The following is a 26,909-nucleotide window of genomic DNA, read 5'->3' on the forward strand; positions in this document are numbered from 1 at the left end:
TCATCATCCTTAGCTTAGATCTAGTTTGGCTCCATCAGAAATTCAATAGGAACTCCCCTCAGGTGATCACAAAAAGAAACTGTTTCCTATCATAATCAATATTTCATCCTTTCCAAACAATACTGTGATTCACTGCAGTCTGAATTTGCACATTTCCACACCAATGCTGAAGACTCAGACTCGAAGTTTCATCTTCAGCACATGGGCCCTACCAAATGGGCAGAAGAAGTTGAGGTTTGGCCTATTTCCATGTTTTGTAATGCTACATTCTATACCAGAAGGACTAGGTCTACCAGTGACTTCTCATGTTTATAAGCTTTTGTTCTGTAAGCCTTGTTTTTTTTTAATTTATTTAAAACTATTGGCTAAATACAATTGGCTACAGCCAGTTACTGGAGGGATTAGAGGTAGGTGTGTTTGGAATGCTGAGGTTGGAGGACAGAGAGAAGGAGGAAGCCATCATGAGGGGAGAAGAACGATGAGCCAGGAGGTCAGGAGAAACAGCAAGTATCTGGGGTGAACGGCTGGGGAGGTAGCCAGGCCTGCAGTTAGAAGCCAAATAAAGTGACCATAGTTGGAGTCTCATGCATTTGTAAGCTAGTTGGGGAAAGCTGAAGTTGTTCATACTACATGAAGCTACCAAATGGTTTCTCTGACTGTTCTCCTCACTGTGACAAAACCTTACAGAAGCAACTCATGGGAGGAAGGGGTCATTATGGATTCTGTTTCAGAGTATGTCTGCTCTCATGTTGGGAATGCATGCCAAGGGAAGGCACTGGGTGGCCGCAACCCTTCATATCACAGTGGATCAAGAACAGTGAGAGCTAGCCAGAAGTGGGCCTGGGACAGAACTCTTACCTCTGGTGGTCACATGTCCTCATGGTTCTATAACTTCTTAAAATATTGCCACCATCCAGAGACCAAAAGTTTAAACATATGAGTCTTTTAGAACCATATCAAACTCAAAGCACAAAATACGGCTACAGACTATCCATTAATTGTCAATTATTAGAATATCTTTTTTTTTTTTTCAAGACAGGGTCTCTGTGTAGCCCTGGCTGTCCTGGAACTCACTCTGTAGACCAGCCTGGCCTTGAACTCAGAATCCGCCTGCCTCTGCCTCCCAAGTGTCTTGCAAGCTCTCTTCTCATGTCATGTGTGAGCCCCAAGCTGTGGGATCATATATGCGAGAGTGCTAGTGTGAGTCTGTGTCTGAGGAAATGGAAGTTTCATAGCTGCCTGTGTTAGGACTACTGTTGCTGTGATGAAACACCATGGCCAAGATCAAGTTGAGGAGAAAAGGGTTTATCTTTGGCTTGCACTTCCAGACCACTGTTCATAGCTGAAGGAAGTCAGGACAGGAACTCAATTAGGTCAGGAACCTGGAGGCAGGAGCTGATGGAGAGGCCATGGCGGCATGCTGCTTACAGGCTTGCTCCACATGGCTTGCTCAGCCTGCTTTCTTATGGAACCCAGGACCACCAGTCCAAGGATGGCCCCACCCTCGATGGGCTGAGGCCCTCCCCCACTGATCACTAATTAAGGAAATGCCCTACAGGCTTGCCTATACCCTGATCTGATGGAAACACTTTCTTGATTGAGGTTCTCTCCTCTCAAATAACTTTAATTTGTGTCAACGGTTCACACTGACACAGATTAATGGCAAGCTTCTAGAGTATGTTTCCAGACCTGTCCCTGAGGCTGGTTTCTCACCAAGCTTGTACTTTGTACTGTTACGTTTGTAAAACACGCCTAAATGGTCAGTAGGAAAACCACTACATATTAGGACATGGCACTGATATCCGAGATGTCATGTAATCTTTACAGGCTTACACCATTTCCATGTCTAACTTGTTAGAAAACCGTTTTGAACACGTGGGTCACTGCTTATCTGCCATGTTGAACAGCCGTGACTTGGGGAATGCACAGGCCCCAGGCAGGCTATGTTGGAAAGCCTCTTATTAATAATGCCTTCCTGTCCAACCTTCACCTCCAGCTGCCTCATTCCAAGTGATTAACTATGATTTTAATTCTTTTTTTTAAATTTACTATTACAAGAGCAGAGAACATTGTAATGAAATAGTTATTAAATTAGCAAACAGTAGGAGAATCAACGTTTTTTTTTTTTTTTTTTTTTTTTGGTGAAACGAAACTCTACTTATGGAGACTGCATGCCATTAAAATATTACTGATTCTATGAAATTCACAGGGGGGAAATGATTCATTTTCTTTTTCTAAATCATAGCTCAAATAGACGCTTATTTGAACAATATAAAAAGCCATATGATGCAATAACATATTACAATTAAGAAGGTAACTGTAGATTGAGAGACTAGACAACTTGCTCTAAGGATTTTTACTAATTTGATAGAAGATTTATGAAACATGATTGTTTATAAAATGTATTTTGTCAAATAATATACTTTCAACTTCTACTTATAAAATGATTAATTATATGGTAATAGTTATATATGATACAAGTTAATTCTTGATATAGTTAAGGATTTTTAAAATGATCAGGATAATCCATAATGGCCCTCAAGGTGAGTTTTCCAGTAGAGATGCTTACAGTTAATTTTGAGAAACATTAAATCATATTCCCATTTGCGAGTGGTCCAAGAATGTGGTTGGACATCTGGTTCTAGAAGCTTTCATTTAGAGACTCTGGCCCACCACAGCCTCACTAATTTTTAGTACTTGTGGCTGTTTGAGTGCAAATGGCCTCCATAGGATCATACGTTTGAATCCTTGGTCCTCAGTCTGTTAGGAAGAATTAGAAGATGTGATTCCGTTGGAGGAGGTGTCACTGGTGACAGGCTTGAGGTCTCAGAAGCCTGAACGATTTATTCTCTGCCTCTGATTGGGTCTCAAGAGCTCTTAGCTACTATCCAGCACTGACTGCTCACTACCGTGCTCCCCACCGTGATGGTCGCGGACTCACCCTCTGAAATTGTAAGCTGCACATAAATGATTTCTTCTACTATTTGCTTTAGTCATTCATCTCGATCGAATAACAACTGAGACGTTTCTGATCCTGACACCCCTGGAAGCATGGGAAGACCAGGGGCTAATGATCTAACAAAATCAGTTCTCGCAGAAGAGATCAAGAGACTCTGTAAGCAAGTTCAGGCATCTTCTCCCTACTTCCTGTAGACATAACTGACATCATCAGCTAGGCTGGCTAAGCTGCCAATGCTTGTCTACCTTCTGATTTCTACAAGGCAGTATTATATAAGCTGAGACAGCCAACAACTGCAAGCCTGATATGTTTGGATTAGCCTAGTTTTTACAAATTGAACTTGGGAACTAATATTTACATTTAAATCCAGATAAATTGGTGGTTTAAAAATCTTTTGAAATTTAGTTAGCTTGAAAATCTGTGAATGCTTTTAGATGTGAAATGAGAAATTAAAAAAAAAATGTAAAGATAATATAACATGTTAGTATCCCAAGCAATTAGGGTATTTTACAAGTTCACAATCATTATCAAGAACGTTTCGATGACAGAGTTCCCTACACAAAAACAGGCTTTGTAAAAAAAAAAAAAAAAAAAAAAAAAAAAACACCAGCCCTGTAAACCTTTTGTTTCTTTTTCTAAAAATATTTATTATTTTATGTTTGATTATATGTGTATACATGTCTGTGTAAGTATGTGGATATCAGTGCAATGCCTCTTGAGTCCAGAAGAAGGCACTGGTTCCCTTGTAGCTGGAGTCAGAGGTGGATGTGAACCTCTGGTCATGGATAATATAAAGTAAACTGTGTAAGAAAATGCATGCCCTTAGTCACTGAACCATCTGCAGTCCCTTAAACTTTGTTTTTAAGACAGAAAAGTTCCTGATAATTTATGTTTTAGAGTCTTTGTGTCTGTGTTTATTTAAAATAATTATTTTGAACCTTCCAATTACTTGCCTATGAAAAGAAAGGAATGTTTGGTCATATAAATAGGTTTTAATTATTACACATTTTGGATATTTCTAACAAAACTACTGCAAGAGCTTTTTTTATTCCTTTCATAACTATGGAGAGTCTTTTAATTGTCTACTCAAAAGGGAGATTTGAAAATATTATTACCTATGCTTCTGATTTCCATCTCCCAGGCTGTTAATGGAAATGCAACCTGCAGCTACCCAGGATTGTGGAACATAGAAAGCACAAAATGGCATATTATTCTTAGATGCCTCGGGAAATCGAGGGGATCATTTCCCCCCTTGAGCCAGGTTTAGTCCTTTTGCTTGGCTCGCTGGCATTGCGGTATCTCAACATCAGAAGCAGGGTGTGAAGGAGACACAGAGGAAAGGGAGAAGCATTAAAGTGCCACCACGTGTCGGAGGGAAAAATATCGTCCCAAGTATATGAAGACCCCAAAGAGCCTTGCCCACCATGTCAGTGGCTAAATGGATACCACAAGTAAAAGGATTTAAATTTTAAGGTAGATAGGACAATAGGTACAATGAGTGTCAGCAGATGCACAGAGATCTGCACACTGCCCGGACTAAACCGCTGTTAGCTCTTGCCACAGTTGATTCTGCGGGCAACATTAACAGAAAGAAAGAAGCACAGGGACCCAGTTACCTTTTCCCATTGCTCTTCCTCCTTCCTTCTTTCTCCTGGACTGTACCCTGAGTTTGGGAGGTTGGCATGCCATCCTCACTGACATTTATTTTTGCTGCATGCATATTTTTAAGTAATGATTATGTCTTGGTTTGGGTTTTAGGGCTGTTGAAGAGACGTCACGATGAAGGCAACTCTTATTAAGGAAAACATTCCATTGAAGTTGACTTACGGTTTTAGAAGTTTAGTCCAGGGGGCTGGAGAGATGGCTCAGCCATTAAAGGCTAGGCTCACAACTCAAAATATAAGTTTAGTCCAATATCATCCTGTCGAGAAGCATGGCAGCATGCAGGCAGACTTGGTGCTAGAGCAGTCAAGAGTTCTACATCTTGAAGAAAGCAGCAGAAGAAGGCTGTCCCATACTGGCCTGAACTTCAGCAGAGGAGACCACAAAGCCCTCACCCACAGTGACACACTTCCTCCAACAAAGGCCACACCTCTTAATGGCACCACATCCTATGGGTCAAGCATTCAAACACATGACTCTATGGGGAGCAAACCTATTCAAGTCACCACAGAGTGCATGTGTAATTATTATATATTTATAAATAACACATAGGGTTATTACATGCATTTAACTATGTATATGCAAGAGGTCACACTTGAATATATTCTTTTCTGCCACTAATATGCATACAAAGGTGTCTTAGTTGGGTTTCTATTGCTGTGATAAACACTATTACCAAAAGCAACTTGGGAAAGAAAGGGCTTATTTCATTTTAGTCTTTCACTAAAAACAGGTTCATCAATTCTGCTAAGCTAGCTGGTTCCCACCCCCAGGGATGCGTCTCTTTACCCTCTCTCCCTCCATTGCTGGTTTTATAGACACGTGCAACCACACATATGTGGGGAGCGGGTGTGGCAGCAGTCCCAAAGGCGCCAGGGACTGCAGCTAAGTCTTATGACTTGCACCTGACTTCCTCATACATCTGAATATAAGCCACAAACATCATGAGAGCTGTGCAGGTGTACCAGGTTACTGGCAAAGCCATTTTGGTGGAGATATGCCCCTGCTGCCCTGATTAGCTGAAGCTGCGTACCTGGTGAGGTGATGTGGCCTGCTGTGAGTGGATGGGAACTGATAGTATATAAGAGTGAGAGGCCCAGGGCTCGGGGTCTTTCGCCTACACAGTCAATGCGCAGCCCAATAAACGTGTGCAGAAGGATCCTATTGTGGTGTCTTTCTTGCTGGCGAGTCAGGCGTCCCACACACATAGCTTTTAGTCGGGTGCTGGAAATCTGAACCTTGGTCTTCCTGTTTGTGCAGGAGGCATTTGACTGACTGAGCCATCTCCCTGGCCTCTATAATTTAGGTTTTAATTCAGTACTGCATTTTGGTTTTTACTTTGCTGCTCAAAAGATTCCCTAGTCCATTATCAGGACCCCTTTCTGTTTGCTAGTGCATTCCTTTGATAAATTCCATTATTCTGCCATTTTCTAACGAAGAAGGAGCTATGTTCTTCTAGACCAGTGGTTCTCAACCTTCCGAATATTTTGACCCTTTTCAGCAGTTCCTCATGTTGTGGTGACCCCCTTCCATAATATTATTTATATTTTGTTGCTATTTCATAACTGTAATCCTGCTTCTATTATGAAATGCAATGTAAATATTTCTGGAGATAGAGATTTGCCAAAATAGTCTTAATCCACAAGTTGGGAACGACTCTTCTAGACAGTAAGGAAAATGGTAAAAAAATAAAATAAAATAAAATAAAATAAAATAAAATAAAATAAAATATACAAGTTACATGTTTTATTAACAGTAGGTTAGAAGGAAGATTAAGGGTAAATACATGGTCAAGTCTGAAGCGCCGAGGGTGATGGATGGGGGCTTGTAGCTGACATGAGATAACCAAGCTAAAGGGAGACGAGGGGCAGGGCTCTGGGCCTGCTGCTGGACCAAGCCCTGGAGGAACCCATGGAAGTCAGTGCTGTCCTTCCACATGCTTGGCTTCTAATGTAACTAATCATGACAACTTTTCAAGAGAAGGCGGCTTCTGCAACAGCCTCCAGCTATTTCAGGACCGTCTGCAGACCATCCTGTAGACAAGGAATGCTTCTTTGTAGTTCAGAGGAACAAAGAGCTGAGGGTAATTAAGTGTACCAGGGTACATCAGGGTCAGAGGTAGCAATACAAGCCAGTGACTAAAGGCTAGCAGACAGTTTAGATCAACAATTAACAAAGCCAGAGCCAGGGATGGACACAGGGAGCTTGGACCACATAAGACTGGATAGACAACGTGAAAATGGAACAGGACTCTCTCTCTGGTGAAACAAGAGATCAGGCATTAAGTGGGGTGTGTGTGTTTCTAACTGGCTAGCTAATGACATGATGATAGTCTTCGGACATAGACTAATAAAATGTCCCTGGTTAACTGGGCTTTGGCAAACCCCTTGGTCACTCTCTTACTGGTGCTGAGAACTTCATTTTCCTACTTTATTAAACCTTAATGTCCTGGGTCATCCTTCCTTTACCCACTCACATCTCTGCAAAGCTCTACATAAGGTTTTGCCTTCAGCTTATCCACACTTACAAGTGGCCTTAGTGGCCTTGTAAAAGAGGCCCTGTGCTATAACAAGAAGTCAGCCACCTAGGAACTCAGACACCACAACACCTCACCCTATGCCAAGCCCATGGTCCCTTCTACTTGGACTCCTCAGTCTCTGGGCCCGAGAGACTAGCTTGTGTATAAGTGTCTAGCTCAGCATTTGTGTTGTATAGTATCTCAGATGGACTAAGCCTCCCTAGATCCAAGGCTACTGGAATGACCCCTGTGCTTTGGTGAGGAGGTGGAAGACAGGATGAGAAACAGACATTCCAGATTTAGAATATTGAGCAAGAAGCCGCTAAGCTGTTTGTCATCAAATACAAAAGGGATGCAGCCCTAAGGCCAGCGAAACCTTCCAGATATCTGCTCTCCATATTTCTCGCACTCTTTTTTTTTTTTTAAATGCCTTTGTCTCATTAAAGTATGGACGTAATGTCCTGCTGGCAATATGCCTATGGCTAAATTCAGCTACACACTGCAACTTCTACATTCTAGTAATTTTCAAGGAAGCACTATTCTGACCAACAGTGTTTAAAAAGTGGTCCCCTTCAGCGAGCCAGCTGGGTCTTTGTATGAGTTTCCATTGTAAACATCATTTGCTTACCTGGTAGTGCAATACCAATATTAGAAACTAATACAAATGGGCCCAATATCTCAGGGTCATTTCCAATTCTCCCAGCTGGAATTGAAAGGGAACTTTTGGTCACCAATGGTCTGGGATGCTTTTCCCATGTAGGCATTGCGTTCAGGAATCCTCACTATGCAGAGGAGTCCTTCATTCAGTCTGTGCTCTCTGTCCCCAGTGTCCTGGCTATGATCCATTTCTTCTGGTTATTTCTGGGATGTATAATGTAAGTTTCAACAGCAAATAAAAAGCCATTCCCCGGTAGGTAAATAATACCTTGCCATGCTTACTGGACGGCTGACCTTAAGGCTTATCAATCTACTCTAAACCACGTTTATGAGCTGCAAAGAACACAAATTGTCACCAATCTGTACCTTGCCTCTCCAACCTCTACCCAACATCCTTCCCTAGTTTTTTTCCCCCAAGACATGGCTTATTCAAGATCACATACTACACTGAGGAAAACATCAAGAACTAGAAAGCAGCTCATTTGAAAGCTATGGATCATCTGTCCTTTATTGGTCATTTCTAGATTATATGATGTCATTTACAGAGAGTGAAATCACAGGATCTGGCATATAGTATGTGCTCCAAAAGTCCTGGCTACTGCTGTTCTGTTACCGCGGTGAGGTATGACATCAGCCTGACTTATGCTGGCACTAGCAAGCGAGAGTCTTCATTGGTCCCATTTAAGATGAATTTGAACTATACTCCCTACAGTGGGATATACCTGTCTTCATATATGTCTCTTCAGAGATACTGAGGCTTGGCGCTCAGTGGGAAGTCTGAGATGATCTGCAGAATTATGAACTGGAATTACGTCTTTCTGTTATTATCAGGCTGTTCACTAAAGTACATTTCTTTCATCTTCACAGTACAATTCGGGGAAAGGTCAAAGAGCCACTGAGAGTGCTTGCAGCTGCGGACAGATTTCAGCCAAACTTTACTCTTCAGCTGCCCAAGGGCGCTGTCATTCCTTCAGAATATGTATGACCATTTCTTATAAGTAAGTATCTTGCACAGAAATGGCTTGCAGCTTTCTGTGCAAAGAGGAAATAGACCCAGAGAGAGCCCTCCATCTCAAGGACAGATGGAACCAGAGGACTGGTGCTGTGGCAAAGTGTGACTTCAGCAATCTTCAGTGACAGTTCTCCCAGTCTAGAGCAGGGACTGGCTTGGCATGCGGGCTTCCTCTTGGTGCAAAGCAGAAACCTCAGGGATTCTCTCAGCTGCACCCATTTTTTTTGATCCGGTCTGCAGAGACCTCCACTATCTTTGAAATGCCTGGCTAAGTGACAAGAAAGTACGTGGCAAGGACAGCCCCTTGTCACCAGTGGTCACAAGGCCTTCCTCTTACAGTATCAGAACCATCAAGGAATTCAGAACCAGGTGTGTCAGGGGCACGGGTGGTGGTTCTGTCAAAGCCTCCTCAATCCAAAATTCTGTGGTAAGAACAAAAAAAGTCAAATGCCAAACTGCTGGTCGGTGTTGCAGAATTGCTTTGTATTTTATATGAAAATCAAAGATTCAATGTTAGACATGCAGTGACTACTGAGACATTTACAGAAAGCAGCAACGTGTGTACTTCCAACCTTCCATAAAGTTTTCTCTACGGTAGGCAAATAGCCCAGTCGGAACTAAAGTGGAAACACTTTTAAGGAATCTTAGCAGAAAAAAAAATCCCCTCAAGTTCCATGGCATCCTATCGATCTGAGCCCAGTTCTGCCTCTCACACTTGAGTTTCTGGTACTCTGGCCTCCCAATCCTCCCCTCCCTGTTACACACTATATTGCATCATCCAGAAAATAGAGCCAAGACTTGGCCTTCCCATTTCATTAGTCTCTTACTTAAACTTTAGACGTGTTTCCATGTGTGTGTGTGAGAAAATGTTAATCTGACAGATTTCACACTACACTGTTTTTCTAAGCCTGGAAAAACTTTACACGGAGCCCCCTGGGCTCTGCATTACTCCTTTGAAGTTTTGAAAGGCACATACATGTCTTCACTAGTCTCCAGTTTGCTGTGATTGGGATTTTTTTCTACATTCTTGTAACACTGCTTCGTAATAGCATTTTGTCCAAGGGACAATTTCGTAGCTGGCATAAATGTCTTATATTCAGGATTCGTGATTACTACGAACTAACTGAGGCTATTTGGAAATGTCTTCTGGGTGACCATTCTAGGCTTTATTTCCCTGATGTCACATCTAGGACTCACGAGACAGTCTTTACATATGGTAACTATTTTAAAATCTATGGCTGCTATCCCTTGTCTGGATGGATCTCTCTACAGGGAAGACAGGAGAAAGGACTGAGAAGCAGGATACTAATGACCACGTGATCCTCTCTGCTCTTGGGCTATTTCTTGTGATAGTTATTCTTGCATTTCGTAGGGGGCACCAGACCAGAGCAGGATCCATGGGCATTTCCATTACAGATAGCTTTCTTCTTAACTGGATACAATGTCCGTATGAGCTCCAGTACCTCCTTTCCAAGTCCCTGAGAGCTAAGAATCGGTAAAGTACAAACCGGAAGAGAAGATCATCCACAAGTGTGTGGTGTGCTTTCGCATCTGGATCTGTGTGTCTCCTAACAACCCGCTGGGCATCTGCATTATGGTGAGGACACGTGTAGCTTTGAGGCTCAGTGACCAGGAAGGTCACAAGTAGTGAGTCAGTCTGCTGGCTGCAAGTCAGGACCCCACACTAAGTCTTGCCAGCAACTCCATACCAACACATTTGAAAATTTACATAAAGGCAAGTTCCTTGAAAGACAGAAACTGCTAAAACTCAAGTCTTCCAGCCATAACAGAGGCTGACACTCTCTCTCTCTCTCTCTCTCTCTCTCCCTCTCCCTCTCCCTCTCTCTCTCCCCCTCCCCCTCTCTCCCTCTCCTCTCTCTCTCTCTCTCTTAAAAAAAAGCCAATGAAGAAAACTTCAAATCCAAATACAATGCTAATCATCAAAGAAGAGAAAATAATTCTCAAGTCACTTCATGAGGTAAGCATTCTCAATTCACTCTGTGAGGTTACCATTACCTGATGCCCAAACCAGAAAGAGACACACCCATAATGCAAAATGATAAAGCAAAGCCTATTATGAGCACCATTAAAATGCTGTATACACTGTGCCTTACGTTCACAATCACCCTGCCCCTGCATTCTTCGTTTCTAAGAATCCTATACCATGCCTATCTTAAAGCATTTAGAAAGGAAAAACTATGTATCTACCAATATCATACTTAGAAAATATCACTGCTTTTATCACAATGTTGCTTAGCTGTTGTTGTTGTTTTTTAAAAACTGTCCATAGTATTTAGAAACTCTCAGACATGGACCATAAAGCGTGAGGCGTGTCCGTAGGTATTTAAAAATTGGCAATGACCTTTCTTAGAAAATCATTTCCTCCATAGTGTCTGGGTTTGGTGACTGTATATGGGATGGATCCCCAGGTGGGGCAGTCTCTGGATGGCCTTTCCTTCAATCTCTGCTCCGCACTTTGTCTCTGTAACTCTTCCCATGGGTATTTTGATCCTCTTTCCAAGAAGGACTGAAGTATCCACACTTAGGCCTTCCTTCTTCTTGAGCTTCATGTGGTTTGTGAATTGTATCTTGGGTATTCTGAGCTTCTGGGCTAATATCCACTTATCAGTGAGTGCAGATCATGTGTGTTCTTTTGTGCTTGCTGACAGGAGACTGATTAGCTGTTTCCTGAGAGTCTATGCCAGTGCCTGATAAATATAGAAGTGGATTCTCAAATAGCCATCCAGTGGACTGAGCACAGGTTCCTCAATGGAGGAACTAGAGAATGGACCCAAGGAGCTGAAGGGGTTTGCAGCCCCATGGGAGGAACAACAATATGAACCAACCAGTACCCCCAGAGCACCCAGGGACTAAACCACCAACCAAGAGTACACATCAGGGACTCATGGCTCCAGCCGCATATGTAACAGAGGATGGCCTTGTGGGACATCAATGAGAGAAGATGCTCTTGGTCCTGTGAAGGCTCGATGCCCCAGTGTAGGGGAATGCCAGGACAGGGAAGCAGGAGTGGGTGGGTTAGACCAGGAGGAGGCAGGGTGGGATGGGGAGGAGAGTTTGGAAGAAAAATGAGGGAAGGAAATGTAAATAAAGAAAATATCTAATAAAAAATAAAAGAAAAAAAAGAAAAAGAAAATCATTTCCTATGTATGGCCTTATCCCATCATGGCTACCTCTACGGCAAACATTTTGAATTCTGCTGACATATAAAGAGCCAAAATACAAACTAGGGCTGAAGGTGGACACTGAGAGAAAAAAGGTAGAACCAAGATCTGCGAGTCCATTATGTAACCTTCCAGGGTCTTGTCAAAGCCCCAGAGAGTCAGGCCTCATGGGCAAGCTGAGTTGCAATGGCTTCAGAGGGGAAGCATGCAGAAGACCCTGTTCTTTCCTCACAAAAGGAAGATGTAGGAATCCAGAAGGAAATATCCAAGCTAGACTTCCGGGGAAGAGAAAGAGCCAGTGGTGTAAGCATGAAGAGAAGTCTTTCCAGTGATGAAGCAGTTGAACTTTATGGATTTAGGACGTCAAAACTGCAATGGTTTCTGGGGCTCACATTGTGAGTTTGACTTTAGCAGCAAACATTAAAGCTTTAAAGAAAAACAATAAAAAATAAAAAACAAAACAAAACAAAACAAAACTTAGTATCCACTTATCCCCATGCCCTTGAAATGTGTTTTCCTATTAATGCAATACTAGCACTTGGTCAAGGCTGCACTTTCATGCCTAGTTTATATAAAAAAAAAAAAAAAAAAGATCAAAAGGCTCAGAGTATGTGCTCAGGTTCTGACAGGTACTCTGCTCAGGAAATAGTCAGGCCAGGATTCCAGATCCCTAGGCTGTAACCTGTTAGCACCATATTCTTACTGTCATATTCCTGAGACTTCGGGGTCCATTTGATCCTTGATGACAGAGACAAGAACTGATGGGCAGAAGAAGGCCATGACCTGTGGTCAAGTGTCAGCAGCCTGGTTGCTGTCATAGCTATGGACTGTGCTGAATGAGTTACGTAGTCTGACCAACTGAAAGATGTTCTGGTTGTCACAGCAAAGCACAAGATATCTTCTCCACAAAACCCTAAAGAGAAACCCTTTCTGAGAGATGCCTCCTACAGGCAAAAAGGGAAAAGAATCTTGTCCACAGCCTTTAATTCAAGCCTAAGGCCTGGAAGATGTGATGGGAGCACGGAGATCACTGGACTGTGTAAACAGCCCAAAGGAGGTCCAGCCACATGGTTAGAAGCTGCCCTTGTAGCTATCATCACTGGTAAGATACCACATTGCCCCAGGATTGAAGTCTAGGCCATACCATGTGATCCCAAGTTGTGAGATATTGTCCAGACAGACTCAGATATTCACGAGCTTAGATCCCATTGGTGTGTAAGCTTACACACTTCCATTTACCTTTGGAGAACCTAAATCACTTTCATTTGGCTCTAACTGTTCATCTTTGAGACGAACACACACAAACACTGCCTGGAACCTATAGACCAAGTCATGTAACCATTAAAATCCTCCCTAAAATGATACCAATGTTTGCTTACAACTATGCCCCCTGCAAAATTGCAGTGGAACAATGTCATCCAGGATATGCTGACTCTTGTCACCCAGGGACAAAGAACTATTAACTGCTTTGGGTTTAAGTGGATATTCCCTAATATGAAAATGAAATACTTTTCACTGATGTTCCCCCATTCCCTGGGCTCTTTTCACATAAAAGTTTTTGCCAAAATGAAAACTGAGATGTAACTGAGCCTTTATTTGCTGACTGGCCCTCAGACCGATGCAATTCAGACATACCCAGTGATGTCAGTCCTGGATCTTCTAAGCAAAGCAAATGCCCAGGCTCCTAGTAGAGGAGCCGATAGAATTTCTTCACTTCTGAGTGCAGGCTGCCTTCTTTACAGAAAGAGAGAAAGATGCATAGCGCGGAGCTTTTGTTTCTCCTTTCAAATAAAGCTATTTTACAATCACCTCACAAGAGGATACACAGCACAAATGACACAGAACGTTTAAATGTTTGTCCTTTAACTTTTCTCTTCTTGGTCACAGAGTAAGGTTGCCATGTTGGTGTCCCAGAACTTGTTGCCTCTATGTTTACATGGCTTTAGTGCTGAAATAAACAAAGCCTTTCCATTCATTAAACATGATTCATTTCTAATCATAACTTATGGGAGCTAGCAGATAAAGGGACAGCATTAAGTCATTCTAGGTTCATTGAATAGACTGTGCTAATTGACTAAGGATGGCCGAGAATTTAGAGTAAAAAAAAAGCAAGTAACAGAAATGAAAATAGTAATCTGAGCATAGGGAACCAACCTTTCTAGTGAGTCTGTGAACAAGCTGGAGAACATTCAGAGGCTGGAAGAAAAGGTAGACAAAAACGAGAAGGAAAACCGGGGTGCCCCCATGTTTTGTATGAGTGGAAATGGGATCCAAAGAGGATGAAGTAATGAAGGCAATGGGTTCTGATCATCCAGCTGGAAAGATGGAGGCTAGACAGACAGACAGATGATAGATAGATAGATAGATAGATAGAGAGATAGATAGAGAGATAAATGAGAGACAGACAGACAGACAGACAATAGATATCTTGCATGGGCATTGTCACTATTCTTTATAATTAGTGGGACCCACACCCTTGTACTCAACGTCCAGATAACCTCGTTCTTCAGTCAAAAAGCAGTTTCTATCTTCTTTTAGGTTTTCAAATGGGCACTCTGGTTGTAATCATCTTTATTTTCAGGGAAATGTAACCAAAATTTTTGTCATGGGTATGGCACACAACTTTGTTGGGTATTATTTGAAAAGGTGAAATAAATAGTAAAGAAAGAACGGTTTTGAAAGTGGAAATCTGATCATCGTTGTTTGATTTCTTCCACTTAGATCTTATGATTTAGAGTTAATTGTGTATTGAAACAATCCTTAGAGAAATGCTAATGTCTGAAAGGCATTATATTTCAATATCCAAAGGATACAATGTAATGTGTTATGATCATCAAGTTAGGAACTACGTCACAGGAGTTTTCTGTTGCCCTGGTTTGTCTTCTTCACATGGGAATAAACAACCTAACTTGCTGCTAGTTGCTGAAAGAGTTGAGAGTAACCAACTTATGTACAAAGTATCTTCTGTTAATAAAGTATAATTAATAAAGTATAATTTTAATTCCATGACAGCTTTAAAAAACCAAACCACTGTTATCTTAGCCACAGGAGCAAAGCACAGGTCAAGTACAGTGCACTACCTGTTCTGCTTCATGTGTGGCTTAACATGGTTTTTACTGTGTACATTTATGGACAAAAAAAGAAAAATAATATTTTACAAAATATTAGAATAATACGAAATTGAAATTTTAATGTCCTGACACAAAGTTTTGCTAAAACTTGGTCCTGTTGGTTCTTTATATCTAGGTTTGGCTGTTTCACCAGGGGACAACTTCTTCACGTAACTGTGACACATAACTGTGTTTTATGGCACATAAAACATGAACTGCCCCCATACAGAAGGAGAAGTTGCCTGGGACTGTGTTTTCTTGATGGTTATACATAATCTTTATTTCTCATTGTCAGCCTCTAGGGGGCAGAAAGGAACCTAAACTTGGAAGAAGGAAAGCTACTGGCCAGGAGAGGATGTTTACATTTCCAATTAAGTCATTGCCTAAAAAGCCAGCACTTTCAACAGCACAGAGTATTTTTTATATATGTTCAATAAACCAAAAAATTAAATGCCTAAGAGAAACTGAAGGATTCATTTAGCTCACTGCTAACGTCTGCATTAAAGTCCAGCATTTACTCACTACCGCCCAAAACAAATATTATGCAATATGCACCATTAAAGAAACTCTGGAGTTTTAATGTGTCTATATAGCATGCTTCTCTTATTAAACTGAATCACAGTTCTTAAGTTTACAGGTGAATACCATCCATTGAGCCATTTGGATTTGTCATTACTGGAGTATCAGCATGCACACTTGTGTGTGTGTGTGTGTGTGTGTGTGTGTGTGTGTAGTTATGTATGTGTACGCAGGTCTGTGCATGCCTCTGTGTGCATGTACATGTGTGTGTTTTAACTGAATGTAAGTGGTATTGGCATTAGTTAGTATATAGTAGGGCTGTAAGGATGCAACTCTAACCAGCATCTTCTTTACATATGAATTTGCACATTCTGCTTTGTAATCACCACCACACAGCAAACTCACAGGGTAGCAAGTCTCTGTTGCTGAGGTGGTCATATCATCTGTGTGCTTTTCCAGCACAGGTTCCACATCTCAATGAGGTAGTACTGAGCCCCATCCCAAGGGCATAGCAGAGGCAGGAGCTTTGGTTCTTCTCACCCATACCCTCAAATAATTTTTGTGTGTCCTTTTCTTTCCTGTAACTTTGTGAATTTTCTGATAGACAAAGAAAGTACAAACCGAATGATCGATAATTCCCCTACTGACAGTGCAAATAATATGGTCTTTTCCCTGTATCCCTTTTGTTTTTGTTTTTGTTTTTGTTTTTGTTTTTGTTTTTGTTTTTGTTTTTCGAGACAGGGTTTCTCTGTGTAGCCCTGGCTATCCTGGAACTCACTCTGTAGACCAGGTTGGCCTCGAACTCAGAAATCCACCTGCCTCTGCCTCCCAAGTGCTGGAATTAAAGGCATGTGCCACCACCGCCCAGATCCCCTGTATCCTTTTATTTACTTCATAATCTATCATACTGGTTGCTAAATTATCACAGCAGAGTGTCTGTGATGTTTCAATTTCATCACAACACTGCATCCTTAAATGCAGCTCCTAGAATATTGGTATACACTTCTGTGCTCACAATAGAGAAATTAGCAACAAATCTAAGAAATTAGTCTCAATTCCATAATATCCAGTAATTCCAGTACCCCTCACTTAGCTCCAGTGTCTTTGAGGGACTTGCTGTTGGCTCAGCATAGAGATGTCTTACACTTGTGTGCAGTTCTCTAAACCACCACGGTTCTTGCCAGAGTCTAAATATGCTCATTTTTAGCAAAAAACAATAAATAAATAAATAAATAAATAAATAAATAAAAGTTGACTTTTGAAGAGAGAATGTATGGAAACACATTATTCTGGTTTTTTCTGGCTGTTTTCATTTGGGGAAATTTGAATTATTCCTGAGCTTTATAGAGCTTGTAGTTTGAAGATCAAGTCTAATTACTGGACACCATGACTGTGTGTGCCTCCAACACTGTAGGGCACCGAGGTGTCAAACAGCAAGGTCTCCTGGAGCGGGGAATGTCAACACTGGTCTATTGATAAACGTGCTGAGTATTCTGTAAATTTCGCTTTCCTTTGCAATTGGAGACATTGGTGAGGTGACGCTGCCGATGTCTTCATCCCCACAACACTTAAGGAAAGCTTTCAGGCTGAGGCTAGAAACATATGTTTTATTTGGGAATAATACATAATGATTAACCCCTTCATCCATTTTCCTTTCATAGGTTGCCACTGTCTTGCAGGATGGAATTTCCTTTTTGAACTGAGAATGGCCTAGAATTGCCCCCGCCCCCCAAAGTCAAAATAAGTCCTAAGTTCTTTAATTCCATTTTCATAGTCATGAGTTGGCATAACAGTCATGTTCAATACAGGCACCTAGTTATATAATCCACTTGCTCTAAAATCCTGGATTCTAGTATTTTTAGTTTTACTCATTTTCTATAGTCAGTTTGTTATTGTTTTGGAGGCTCACTTGGTCATTATATGCTTGGCCTGGGAGAGCTCTGTCTAGCTAGATGCTGGGAAATGTTTTTTGGGTTCTCTTTTCGGACTCCATGTCTCTCCTGTCTGCTCCAGACAGCAGCCCCTCCTGTCTCCAATGCCAGCAGCACCTTTATTCCAGAACACCCTCCCTTTCCTTCTCGACTGTGTTGTCAATAAAACCACAGTGCTAGACTGCTTCCCTGCTGTGCCAAACCTCGGCTTAATGCACCAACTGGCAAACTAACAGGGTCCTACAAAGGCTGTGGGGGTTAGCCAAGGGACGAGGCCTTCTTCTGACACGTTGGTGATTTCTCCTACCTTGCATAGTAGTCATTGGGCGGGACCGCTTCTTGGAAGAACTGAAACTGGTACAGATAAAGTCCAATCAGGTGCCCAGCAGTGAAGATTGCCAGCAGGACACAGAGGCAGCCGAACAGCAATGGGTCAAAGGTTCGGCACCAGGACCACCAGGTGCACAGGCCCAGAAATACAAAGAAGTACACGGCCGAGGTCAAAGATGGCAGCATCATGCCTAGGGAGAAAAATGGAGCCATTACAAGGGGACAGGACGATGCTTGTCACTCGATGAATTTCCTTTATGTGCTAGAAATGCAGTGAACTGATCAAGATTTAAACGCTATTAACTCTTGCAGGCAAGGGATTTTACTTTAACAAAATCCATCAATATCATCAAAATCATAAATGCTTTACCAATGGTAGGGGAAAGTCACAAATGAAATGAATACTGTTATGAGCACGCTTTAAGACAAGATATTGAAGAAATCCCAACCTCATCATTTGAGCTGAGGAAGAAAAAAAAATCTCCTTTTCTTACCAGTAGAATTGAATGCAAACTTCACTATTTTCCTTTTCTAACTTGTCCCTCCCACCCCAGAGCTACAAGAATATAGGTACACTCATTCCAACTTTTCTTTATACCAATTTGCTTTTTTTCCGTTTTTCAATTTTTCATTCATTATTTTTTTCATTGGCAAGTTAACACTTGCATACCATGCATACTGACCATTCTCACCCCCAACCCTCTCCCTACTGCTCTCCTTGCCCCTATACATTTCGTTCTCATGTTCATGTATATTACTTTTTTAAGAATTGATTTTTAGGTTTTGTGTGTGAATGCTTGCATGTATGCATGTGTGTCCTCATGTGTCTGTAGGTGTCTACAGAGTTCAAAAGAAGTCATTGAATCGCTGGCTTTAGGAATTACAGGAGGTTGTGAGCCACCCCCCACTTGATGTGGGGGCTAGGATTCTCTCTTAGGTCCTCTCAGACTCAAGGGCTTTAAACCATAGGACCATCTCCCCAGCCCCTTAACTTTGTTTTATGATCCACTGAGCTTAACAAGGGCTGTCGGTATGGCCATGGTGTTGAACTTTTTTTTTTCCAGCTAAGATTTATAAAAACATTATATATTGTGGATGCTGTAGTCTCATTACAAGTTTGTTTTACCTGCTGATGCAACTCATTTATACATGGCTTAAAGCAACTTGGTCATGGAGTTTGAAAAGTTCTCAGTAAAATATTGGGCTTTATTTGCTGAAAAACTCTACTTCCCTCTTGTTTTCTTTTTCCCTACTAAAAAGATGTTATTTCACCTTTGTAACTTCAGTCTGAGTGAGTTCACTTTAAGAAGCTCTCAGTATGGTAGTCAGTGGGAAGGAAGGAGGGGGACAGAATTAGATGACATTATTATGGAACAAGCAGAATGTGGCCAACATTTAAAGGAAATTACTGTCTGTGGAGGGAGATCGCAATCTAACTTGGGAAGAAAAACTGTATATCTTGGAGGGTTAAATTAAGATTTCAAATACCCCATGATGGAAAAGATAGTGTTGGCCTTCTACATACTCAAATAACTAATTGCCAACAGAGCAGAGTTCAAAGGTTCCCGGGAAGAGAAACAGCTCTTATTCTAATCTAAACATATAAAATGAGCTCACTTAGATATGGGAAAGATGATTTGACAGAGATTAACAGTCTTTTTGAAAGCCTCAGACCAGAACTTGACGGGTGCAGTGAGGCTGGGGAAGTTTCTCATGGGGCTGGCTTCACAGGGGTCAGTGTTATGCTGTGACCCTGGAATCCCTTGTTTCTCCCTTCCCCCTTTTATCGTCTCTTACTGTGCACACGTGACCTGTGACTATCTCAGGGTGAAGCCCTTCGGGACTCACTCACCCGAGGAGCCCAGTAGGATGGTCACCACGACCTTGCCCGCCGTGGTGATCATATTGCCAATGAACTCCTTCAGTTTGGAGGCGACAGAGGCAAACCTGCGAAGCATTTTTAGTTTTGTGCTTTCTTCTAGCTCTCCTTCCATGCCTTCTTCTCCATCTAAGTCCTCTTCGTAAATCAGCGCCTCCTCTGAATCCACCTTTTCTCCTCCAGCCTGAAGAAATAAAAACAGAGAATGCAGGAATGAATACTTCTCTAAAGTCACGGTCCCCAAGCCACTGGTCAGTCACTGGGGTTAGCTTCACAAACCAGGAAAATAATCAGCCCCAGGTCTTTTGGTAGCGAGTCCAAGTCACTGTGACCCACAGACCTACCTTGGGGACTCAGAGATATGCCATGCTCCCTACCTGTATCCAATCTTTTATAGAAAAAAAAAAAACTTTCTTCTTTTACAGAAGAAAACTGTCATTGCCATTAACAATCTTGGCTATGATCTGTCTGGATTATTTTGTTTTGGTTTGGTTTGGTTGATTTTTTTTGGCTTGTTCTTTTGTTTGTTTGTTTGTTTGTTTGTTTTTGTTTGTTTTCAGCTTTGTCTGCTCTGCTGCTGGCTGGTTTTATAGAACTTTAGAGACAAAACAGGGCAGAGGTGGGGATGTGGCCACGATGAGAGTGCTGCTGTCTTTCTTCCTTCTTAGTTTATCTTTGCTGCCCATCACAGCATTCAGTGGTATTGGGCTGCTTGGACAACAGCACAGTGGCTTCCTGTCAGGTCCTTTCAGAGGAAGCTATGCGGGCTGGATCTTACAGAACTTGGTACTGTCTCATTAAGGATACAGGGAGAAACACAGACAGCGGGAAAGAAATATGAGTCTCCAGGCACTATTTTTAACTGAGAATGTAAATGGGGTTTTAACTGTTTTTAAAGACTAAACAATAATTTTTCTCATTAGAATAGTTCCTTAAAGGGGTTGGGATTTTTTTAAAGGAATCAAACATAGAAACTCTCCCTCAAAATGAGTGACATTGTATTTGTCCCTAGGTTGACAGACTGCATATGTTTGGCCTGCCATCTGGCTAGAGGCTTGGGCGACTATCATCCCAGTCTACTCTGTACCCTTGGGAGATGGGTGGGAGCCTGGCTTTTCTGATCTTCACACCACAGGTTCTTTCTGAAGACCCTCTCCTCAGTTGCTCACAGCATTCATCCCTGGGTGCTGGCTCTGACTAGGCTGAGTTCACTGAGGAAAATGGGCCCAGAAGGGTGGGTACCAATTTAAGGACATTCTGAGTGATTGGAGGATTCCAAGACATTAGAAAGAAAGGTAGACATTAGTTAGAAAGTTAGAAGACCACAAGGGACTAGAATTATCCACTCAGTAAAAAAAGGCTAGAGGGTACCCCTATCTAACCTGATCCAACAACATATGTATATACCCATGAGCATACATGTATATATCCACACACAAACATGCACACCTCCCAAACAACCCATGTATATGCCTATGCATACACACATATGCACTCGTACATACAGGCAAATATCCATGCATAGAACATACACATATGTACTTACATATGCACACACCACATAGGCTGATAGACACATACACACACACAAGTATATCAATGCGTACAAACATGTGCACCCCTCTCCCCAGCAGGATTTAAAACTGGGCAAACTAAACTCCATATATGTAAATGGGGTTCTGTTTAGTTCATCAAGAGATTTCATAGTCATCTATATCTATGGGTTCTGCAGCTGCAGATTCAACACTCAGATTAAGAACCACCATTTGAGAAATTACATTAAGATAGATTTTTTCCAGCCCCACCTAGAGGAAAGGCATCTACAAGGAAGCAACACCAATTTTCCCAGTAGTTTAGATTGATTGATAGGGTTAGAGAAGCTGGACGGAGAAGTGGTGGGTAAGTGGTGGGCCAGGCATCCTTATATCAGCGGGCTTTTTCTTTTTCTTTTCTTATTTTTAAATGTATATGATTACACTGTAGCTGTACAGATGGTTGTGAGCCATGTAAAATTGAATGTGTTGAATTTATAGGTTTTTTTTTTCCTTTTGTAGTTATCCTTTGAATAACAATCTGTGTGTCACACTTGCCTTTGGTTGAGAAGATGTTCGTAGGTCCTGGGCACACACCACACAGCTTTTAGAAAAGGGACTTGAATAATTGTCAGTGTGGGTATCTTCAGGTCTCCTGGCTTAGAGCTTTCATGGAAGCCAATAGATGAGTGTATTTATATCTTTGCTGGGGCAGAAGGAGGAGCTGGCATTTATTCATTAATATGCTTTATCCACACAGGACCCAGTGTGCCTGAGAGTTCTAGTAGAGACTCTGTAACACATGCATATGCCAGCAAACCAATCAGCAAGCCAAGCACCCCATAATAAGGGCTCTTCAGAGAGGTCAAGTGGGATGCAGCTGTGACTGAGGGGGGTGGGGGTCAGGTTAGATTCTGAGGTGTCATTTAGACTAAGATCTAAATGTCATAGAGTTACCAGCCCTGTGAAAATCTCAGGAAAGAGCATCCTGGCTGGGGGAGGAAGGAACGACAGGAAGCTCTTGTCCCAGGCCATGGTTTCTATCCTTCCCTCCTCGGTCTCAGCTGAGGACCTTGCATTCTAGTTTGCAGAGTGTGCTGGATTGAGATGCTCAGGCAACCTGTCTGCAGTTCACCCGTGATGCGCTCACTCCCTTTCTCCTCTTTTGTTCCAGTCACTGCCACCACCCATCTGCTCAGCCCTGTCATCCTCTTTTGGATCATGCATCAACCAATATGTTTCATGTCTGTCAGGTCACCATCAAGAAACTGAATCACCCTGCCCTCTAATCTTAGAAAAATGTATCCCTCCTACCTGTATTTGCCTCCCAAAGTGAAAGTGTTGGTAGAGTCAGCCAGACTCCATTCCACCTCCGTTCATAAACTCCCCTTTAATCTGTTCTGACTGCATGTTCTCCTCTAACCAGTCTCTCTAAGCAAGCTGCTTAACACAGTCTGTTTTACAGAGTACTTCCAATGGCTGCCTTGGAATAAATAGATGGACGTTGGAAGGTGTAATGGATAAAGTTGACTGTGAGTTTGTCTCACTGCATGTGTGGATGCTCATGACCCAGACAACAGAACACACTGGTAAGTATGAGGAGAGAGGGGAAGGGCAGAGGGGATTGAGTGGCAGCCAGTATGTTTATCTTTAATAAGGAGAAGAGACAGCTAAGGAGAAAGAAAGTATTACTTTGACTACTCTCTCTCAGTTCAAATTCAGCTCCAATGTCCAGAGCAGGCAGCTAACACAAGGTGGAAGGGAAAGAGGGAACTAGGAAAGGTCAGACTGGGGTCATTGGCGCCCAGCTGAAGGATTCCCTAGGGGCAATTCAGAGATGCCTCATCTTTCACTCATGTTTGTATGGTTTGCTTAAGAGCATGAGACACAGGAAATGGTTGGAGAAAAAAGAATCCACAGGTTCTCTTTGTCTCTTTTCCTTGGGGAATACAATCTCCAGCTATGGGGCATCTTCCCTACCCCTGCAGGTCTGGCTCTTTGGAGACAGGGAGGCTGCCCATGGGTACCAACCTATCCTGAATCAAGTCTTAGCAGGAACTAGATACATCCTCTCCCACTGAGACCCCAGACAAGGTAGTCCAGCAAGAGGAAGGGGATCCAAAGCTAGCCTTTCCTCTACAGGCAGAATCCATGTGCGCAGCTACAGAAAGATCAGGGAGAAGCAGCTTCGTTCCTGACACCAGGTGAATGGGTCGGTCATGACCCGCCCCCTCCTGCACCGGGAGGAAGTCTGGCAGAAGTCTTACTACACTAGAAAAAGTAAAAGCTCGATGGGGGCCTCCTGAGTCATGGAGGAAACACACTCATAACTCTTAGGACAGATGACTCATTATTCCATTATAGAATGGTTGCGGATGTTGATTCAATCACGGCACTCTGCTCACAAGCCTCGGTGAGGTTACACAAATGCCTTCTCTTGATCTCTCCGAGACAGGAAGGGGCTCTCGGAGGCTTAAAAGCCTGCCACCGCACTCTACCGCACTGGATGTTCTAGATGCTTTCACGTCCACTTCCCTGTGATCCCCCCAGACACAAATGTGTTTCAACCATGCTAAGCTGAGAGAAGGTGTCTGTGCATCAGTGAGCCTCATTCAGTCAGGGCCAGATCTGCCACTAGTCACCTTGGGTGGCATTCTAACAGGCAGGCCTCTTTTCCCCATCAAAGATTCCCCTGCTGACCTATATATAAACACTGGGGGTTGGCAGGAACAGGGAATCATATTTACTAATAAGCAGCCTTGCTTGCTGTAAAAATCTGGCACCTTGTAGCAACATGACTCGAACTTGGTCTCGGAGCCACTGGAAACACAGATTTAATACCTATTATTCTTAGGCTACCCCCCATCCCCCCCAGAACTTAAACACCAGGTGAAACTCTAACAGTCTAAAATGCCCAGGAAAATCTGTCATAGAATTATTACCTTCGTCAAATATAAACTCATCTATACTTTTATTTTTTCATCTAAACTTTTAAATCCTTGACTTTGTCTCTTCAAAAGATGCCGATTTGAACAAGAAGTCCTGTCCCCTGTGACAACAGGGATGAACTGCCAAGGCATTGTGCTCAATGGAACATGTCAGCTCAGAAAGGCCAGTATGACACTTGTTTATGGATTCTGAAAGTTGAAATTTGGAGAGGAGAGGGAGGATCGGAGTTGGCAGGGGCTGGGGATGGGGCTGGGGGGTGGGGAATGGGGCGTGGTGCAGGGAAGTCCCTAGCCAGAGGTTGTAAGGTTTCACTTAGCAAAAATGTGATGTGGTGGTCTGCACCACATCTCAGTGTCTTCAATATTAATTAATAATCATTTTAAAATAGGGGACATTGATGAGTCCTCAACACAAATAAGTAAGTAGCCATAGAAATAGACATATTAATTGTATAATTTGAACATGCTACAACTTATCCATAGATGGACACACCACATTGTATTCTATAAATAACTGCAAATATTAATAGGTAAGTTACAAATAAAATATAAAAGTACTACTGGTAAGAAAAGTCCCCAATTTCAGATGTAGATGCAATGTTTTGGGGGGGGGATCTTTCAGTGCTATGGACACAGTTTCCTACCTGGACATTTGGTCTCTACATCTGCAAGGCACCCACAGCTGCCTTCTGCAGGTGGCCTGTTGAATAGGATGTCCTTGCTCAATGATTTTGACAAGGACAGAATTATTTCCGATAGGACCTTAGTACCCTTGTTCCTTAACCTTAGCACCATATAATTCCATCTAAGGGCATAAAACCCAAGACTATCTGAGGAACATCAATCCAAGAGCTTGCCAGGATGCCCCTCAGACTCACTGAGTTACAATCTCTGGAAATTCCTGGCAGGCGTGATCAAAGGCTCAAAGGCTCCCTCATAGCTGTTTTAGACAGCCATCTTGGCTCCATATCCTAACTGCTTAAAGACCACTAGCAAGGGTATTCTACAGTGCAAAGCTTCTCTGTTTTGTTTTAACGATCCCATTTTTTTTTTCAAAAACACATTGAAGAACTGTGTCTCGGGTACCTCTGATTCCCTAGAGACTTGGACCCCCAAGCTGAGTTTCATTTCCATTCTTCTTCTCTGTGATGAAAAGTGAGCTTTCAAAGGCATTTCTATGGACATCTATCAAAGTCACATGGAATGAGCCAAAAGGTCTGTGAGGCATCGGGGACATTTTCCAAAGTGTCACCCTTGTTTATGTATTATTTACTTTTTAAAGTTAACAATTTATCCTAACAAAATGGGTTCATCCCACAGAAGAGTCCACAGATGGGAGGTGGAAGCGCTGTGACTCACAGTAGAGAGAAAATGGTCTTCCTGGTTCTCTCTGTGATGGCAAGAGGAGAGGCAAGGGCTGAGTGCCACCACGTCAGGCGTGTCATCGCAGATGCTATCCCGGTCTAACATGGCAGCACTTTTATTCTGTTGCTGATCTTGCTTTGGCAGCACTATTTTCCCACTTAGTAAGAGCAGCATGAGTCTTTAGAAGCTGTGAATAGTCTCCTGCTGTGCCACCAGGAGTGGCAGAATTGCATATCTGGGACAGCCAGAGATAGGACCGTTTTTTTCCTCACTACAAGTCACCTGGTGTAAGGCATGCAGGTACCCAGGCAACTGCACAACGTCTTACCACCCTGTGCAGTTCCATGTGGCAAATGTCTGCTAGAAAACCTAAGGCCTAGGAAACTGAAAGCCAGTGACTTTAGATTAAATCTCAGGTTAGAAATGAGCAAGCACTGTATGTCTAATTAGAAGGTGCCAGGTTAATATGTCTAATTAGGAGGTGCCACGTTCTTTATTTCTTTCTCTGAAAAAAATAGTAGCATGAAGGAAACCTCACAGCTTTCTTGTGAAGGCGGGGGTCAGGCAAACATTCTGTCTGTCAAGACTCTAGTGTTGTGGTAGCCCCAGAGAAACGTCAGGTGCTAGAAAGCACCGTGCACATTTTGAAATTATGGATGAATTTACAAAACATTAGCTGAGACTAAGAGATATAACCGCAACTTGCAGCTGCTTTTACTGAAATAAAATGTTGCCCTTCTGTCTTTCCTTCCTTCCTCCCTCCCTCCCTCCCTCCCTCTCTCTTTCTTTCCTCCCTTCATTTCCTCCTTTCCTTCCTTTGTTCCTTCCTTTCTGTTGTTTTCCTTTCTTTTTGAGACAATGTCTCAGGTAACCGAAGCTGGTGTTGACCCCACTCTCATCTTCTATCTCCATCTGCCAAGAGCTGGGGTTACAGGCACACACCACCACAATGCCTGATTGGAATAGTCCTTTAAACTTCTTGTTGTTGTTGTTGCTCTTCTTCTTCTCCTCTTTCTCCTCCTCCTCTTCTCCTCCTCCTCCTCCTCCTCTTCTCCTCCTCCTCCCCCTCCTCTTCTCCTCCTCCTCTTCCTTCTCCTCCTCCTCTTCCTCCTCTTCTTCTTCAGTATGCCTCTTTACACAGGCCAAGTTATGATTGCCATTTCTATTTGAAAAAGCTCTTGTCAGAGTGTTATTTGAAAATATTATTTGCTTAAACAGTAAGGTCTCAAACCTTATGAAACAAAGAGAAACAATCAGGAGGACAGAACTAAGCAGCTGGGTGCATCTTGGTGTTGTCAGATACTG

General features: G+C 42.4%; 1 protein-coding gene across 1 annotated transcript in view; it reads right to left on the bottom strand.

The window, feature by feature from the left end:
* Piezo2 (piezo type mechanosensitive ion channel component 2) overlaps positions 1-26,909 on the bottom strand; it is a 369,017-nt gene that overhangs the window by 111,262 nt on the left and 230,846 nt on the right. Inside the window, exons 6-7 of the mRNA XM_085833455.1 lie at positions 19,733-19,943; positions 17,858-18,071 (exon numbers count right to left, since the gene is read on the bottom strand). Of these exons, the coding sequence (XP_085689581.1) occupies positions 17,858-18,071; positions 19,733-19,943 (425 nt within the window). The remainder of the gene's footprint in view (positions 1-17,857; positions 18,072-19,732; positions 19,944-26,909) is intronic.

This window comes from Mus caroli, unplaced genomic scaffold, assembly GCF_978045245.1.
Source record: "Mus caroli unplaced genomic scaffold, Mus_caroli_1 scaffold_19, whole genome shotgun sequence".
NCBI classification, from domain to species: Eukaryota; Metazoa; Chordata; class Mammalia; order Rodentia; family Muridae; genus Mus; species Mus caroli.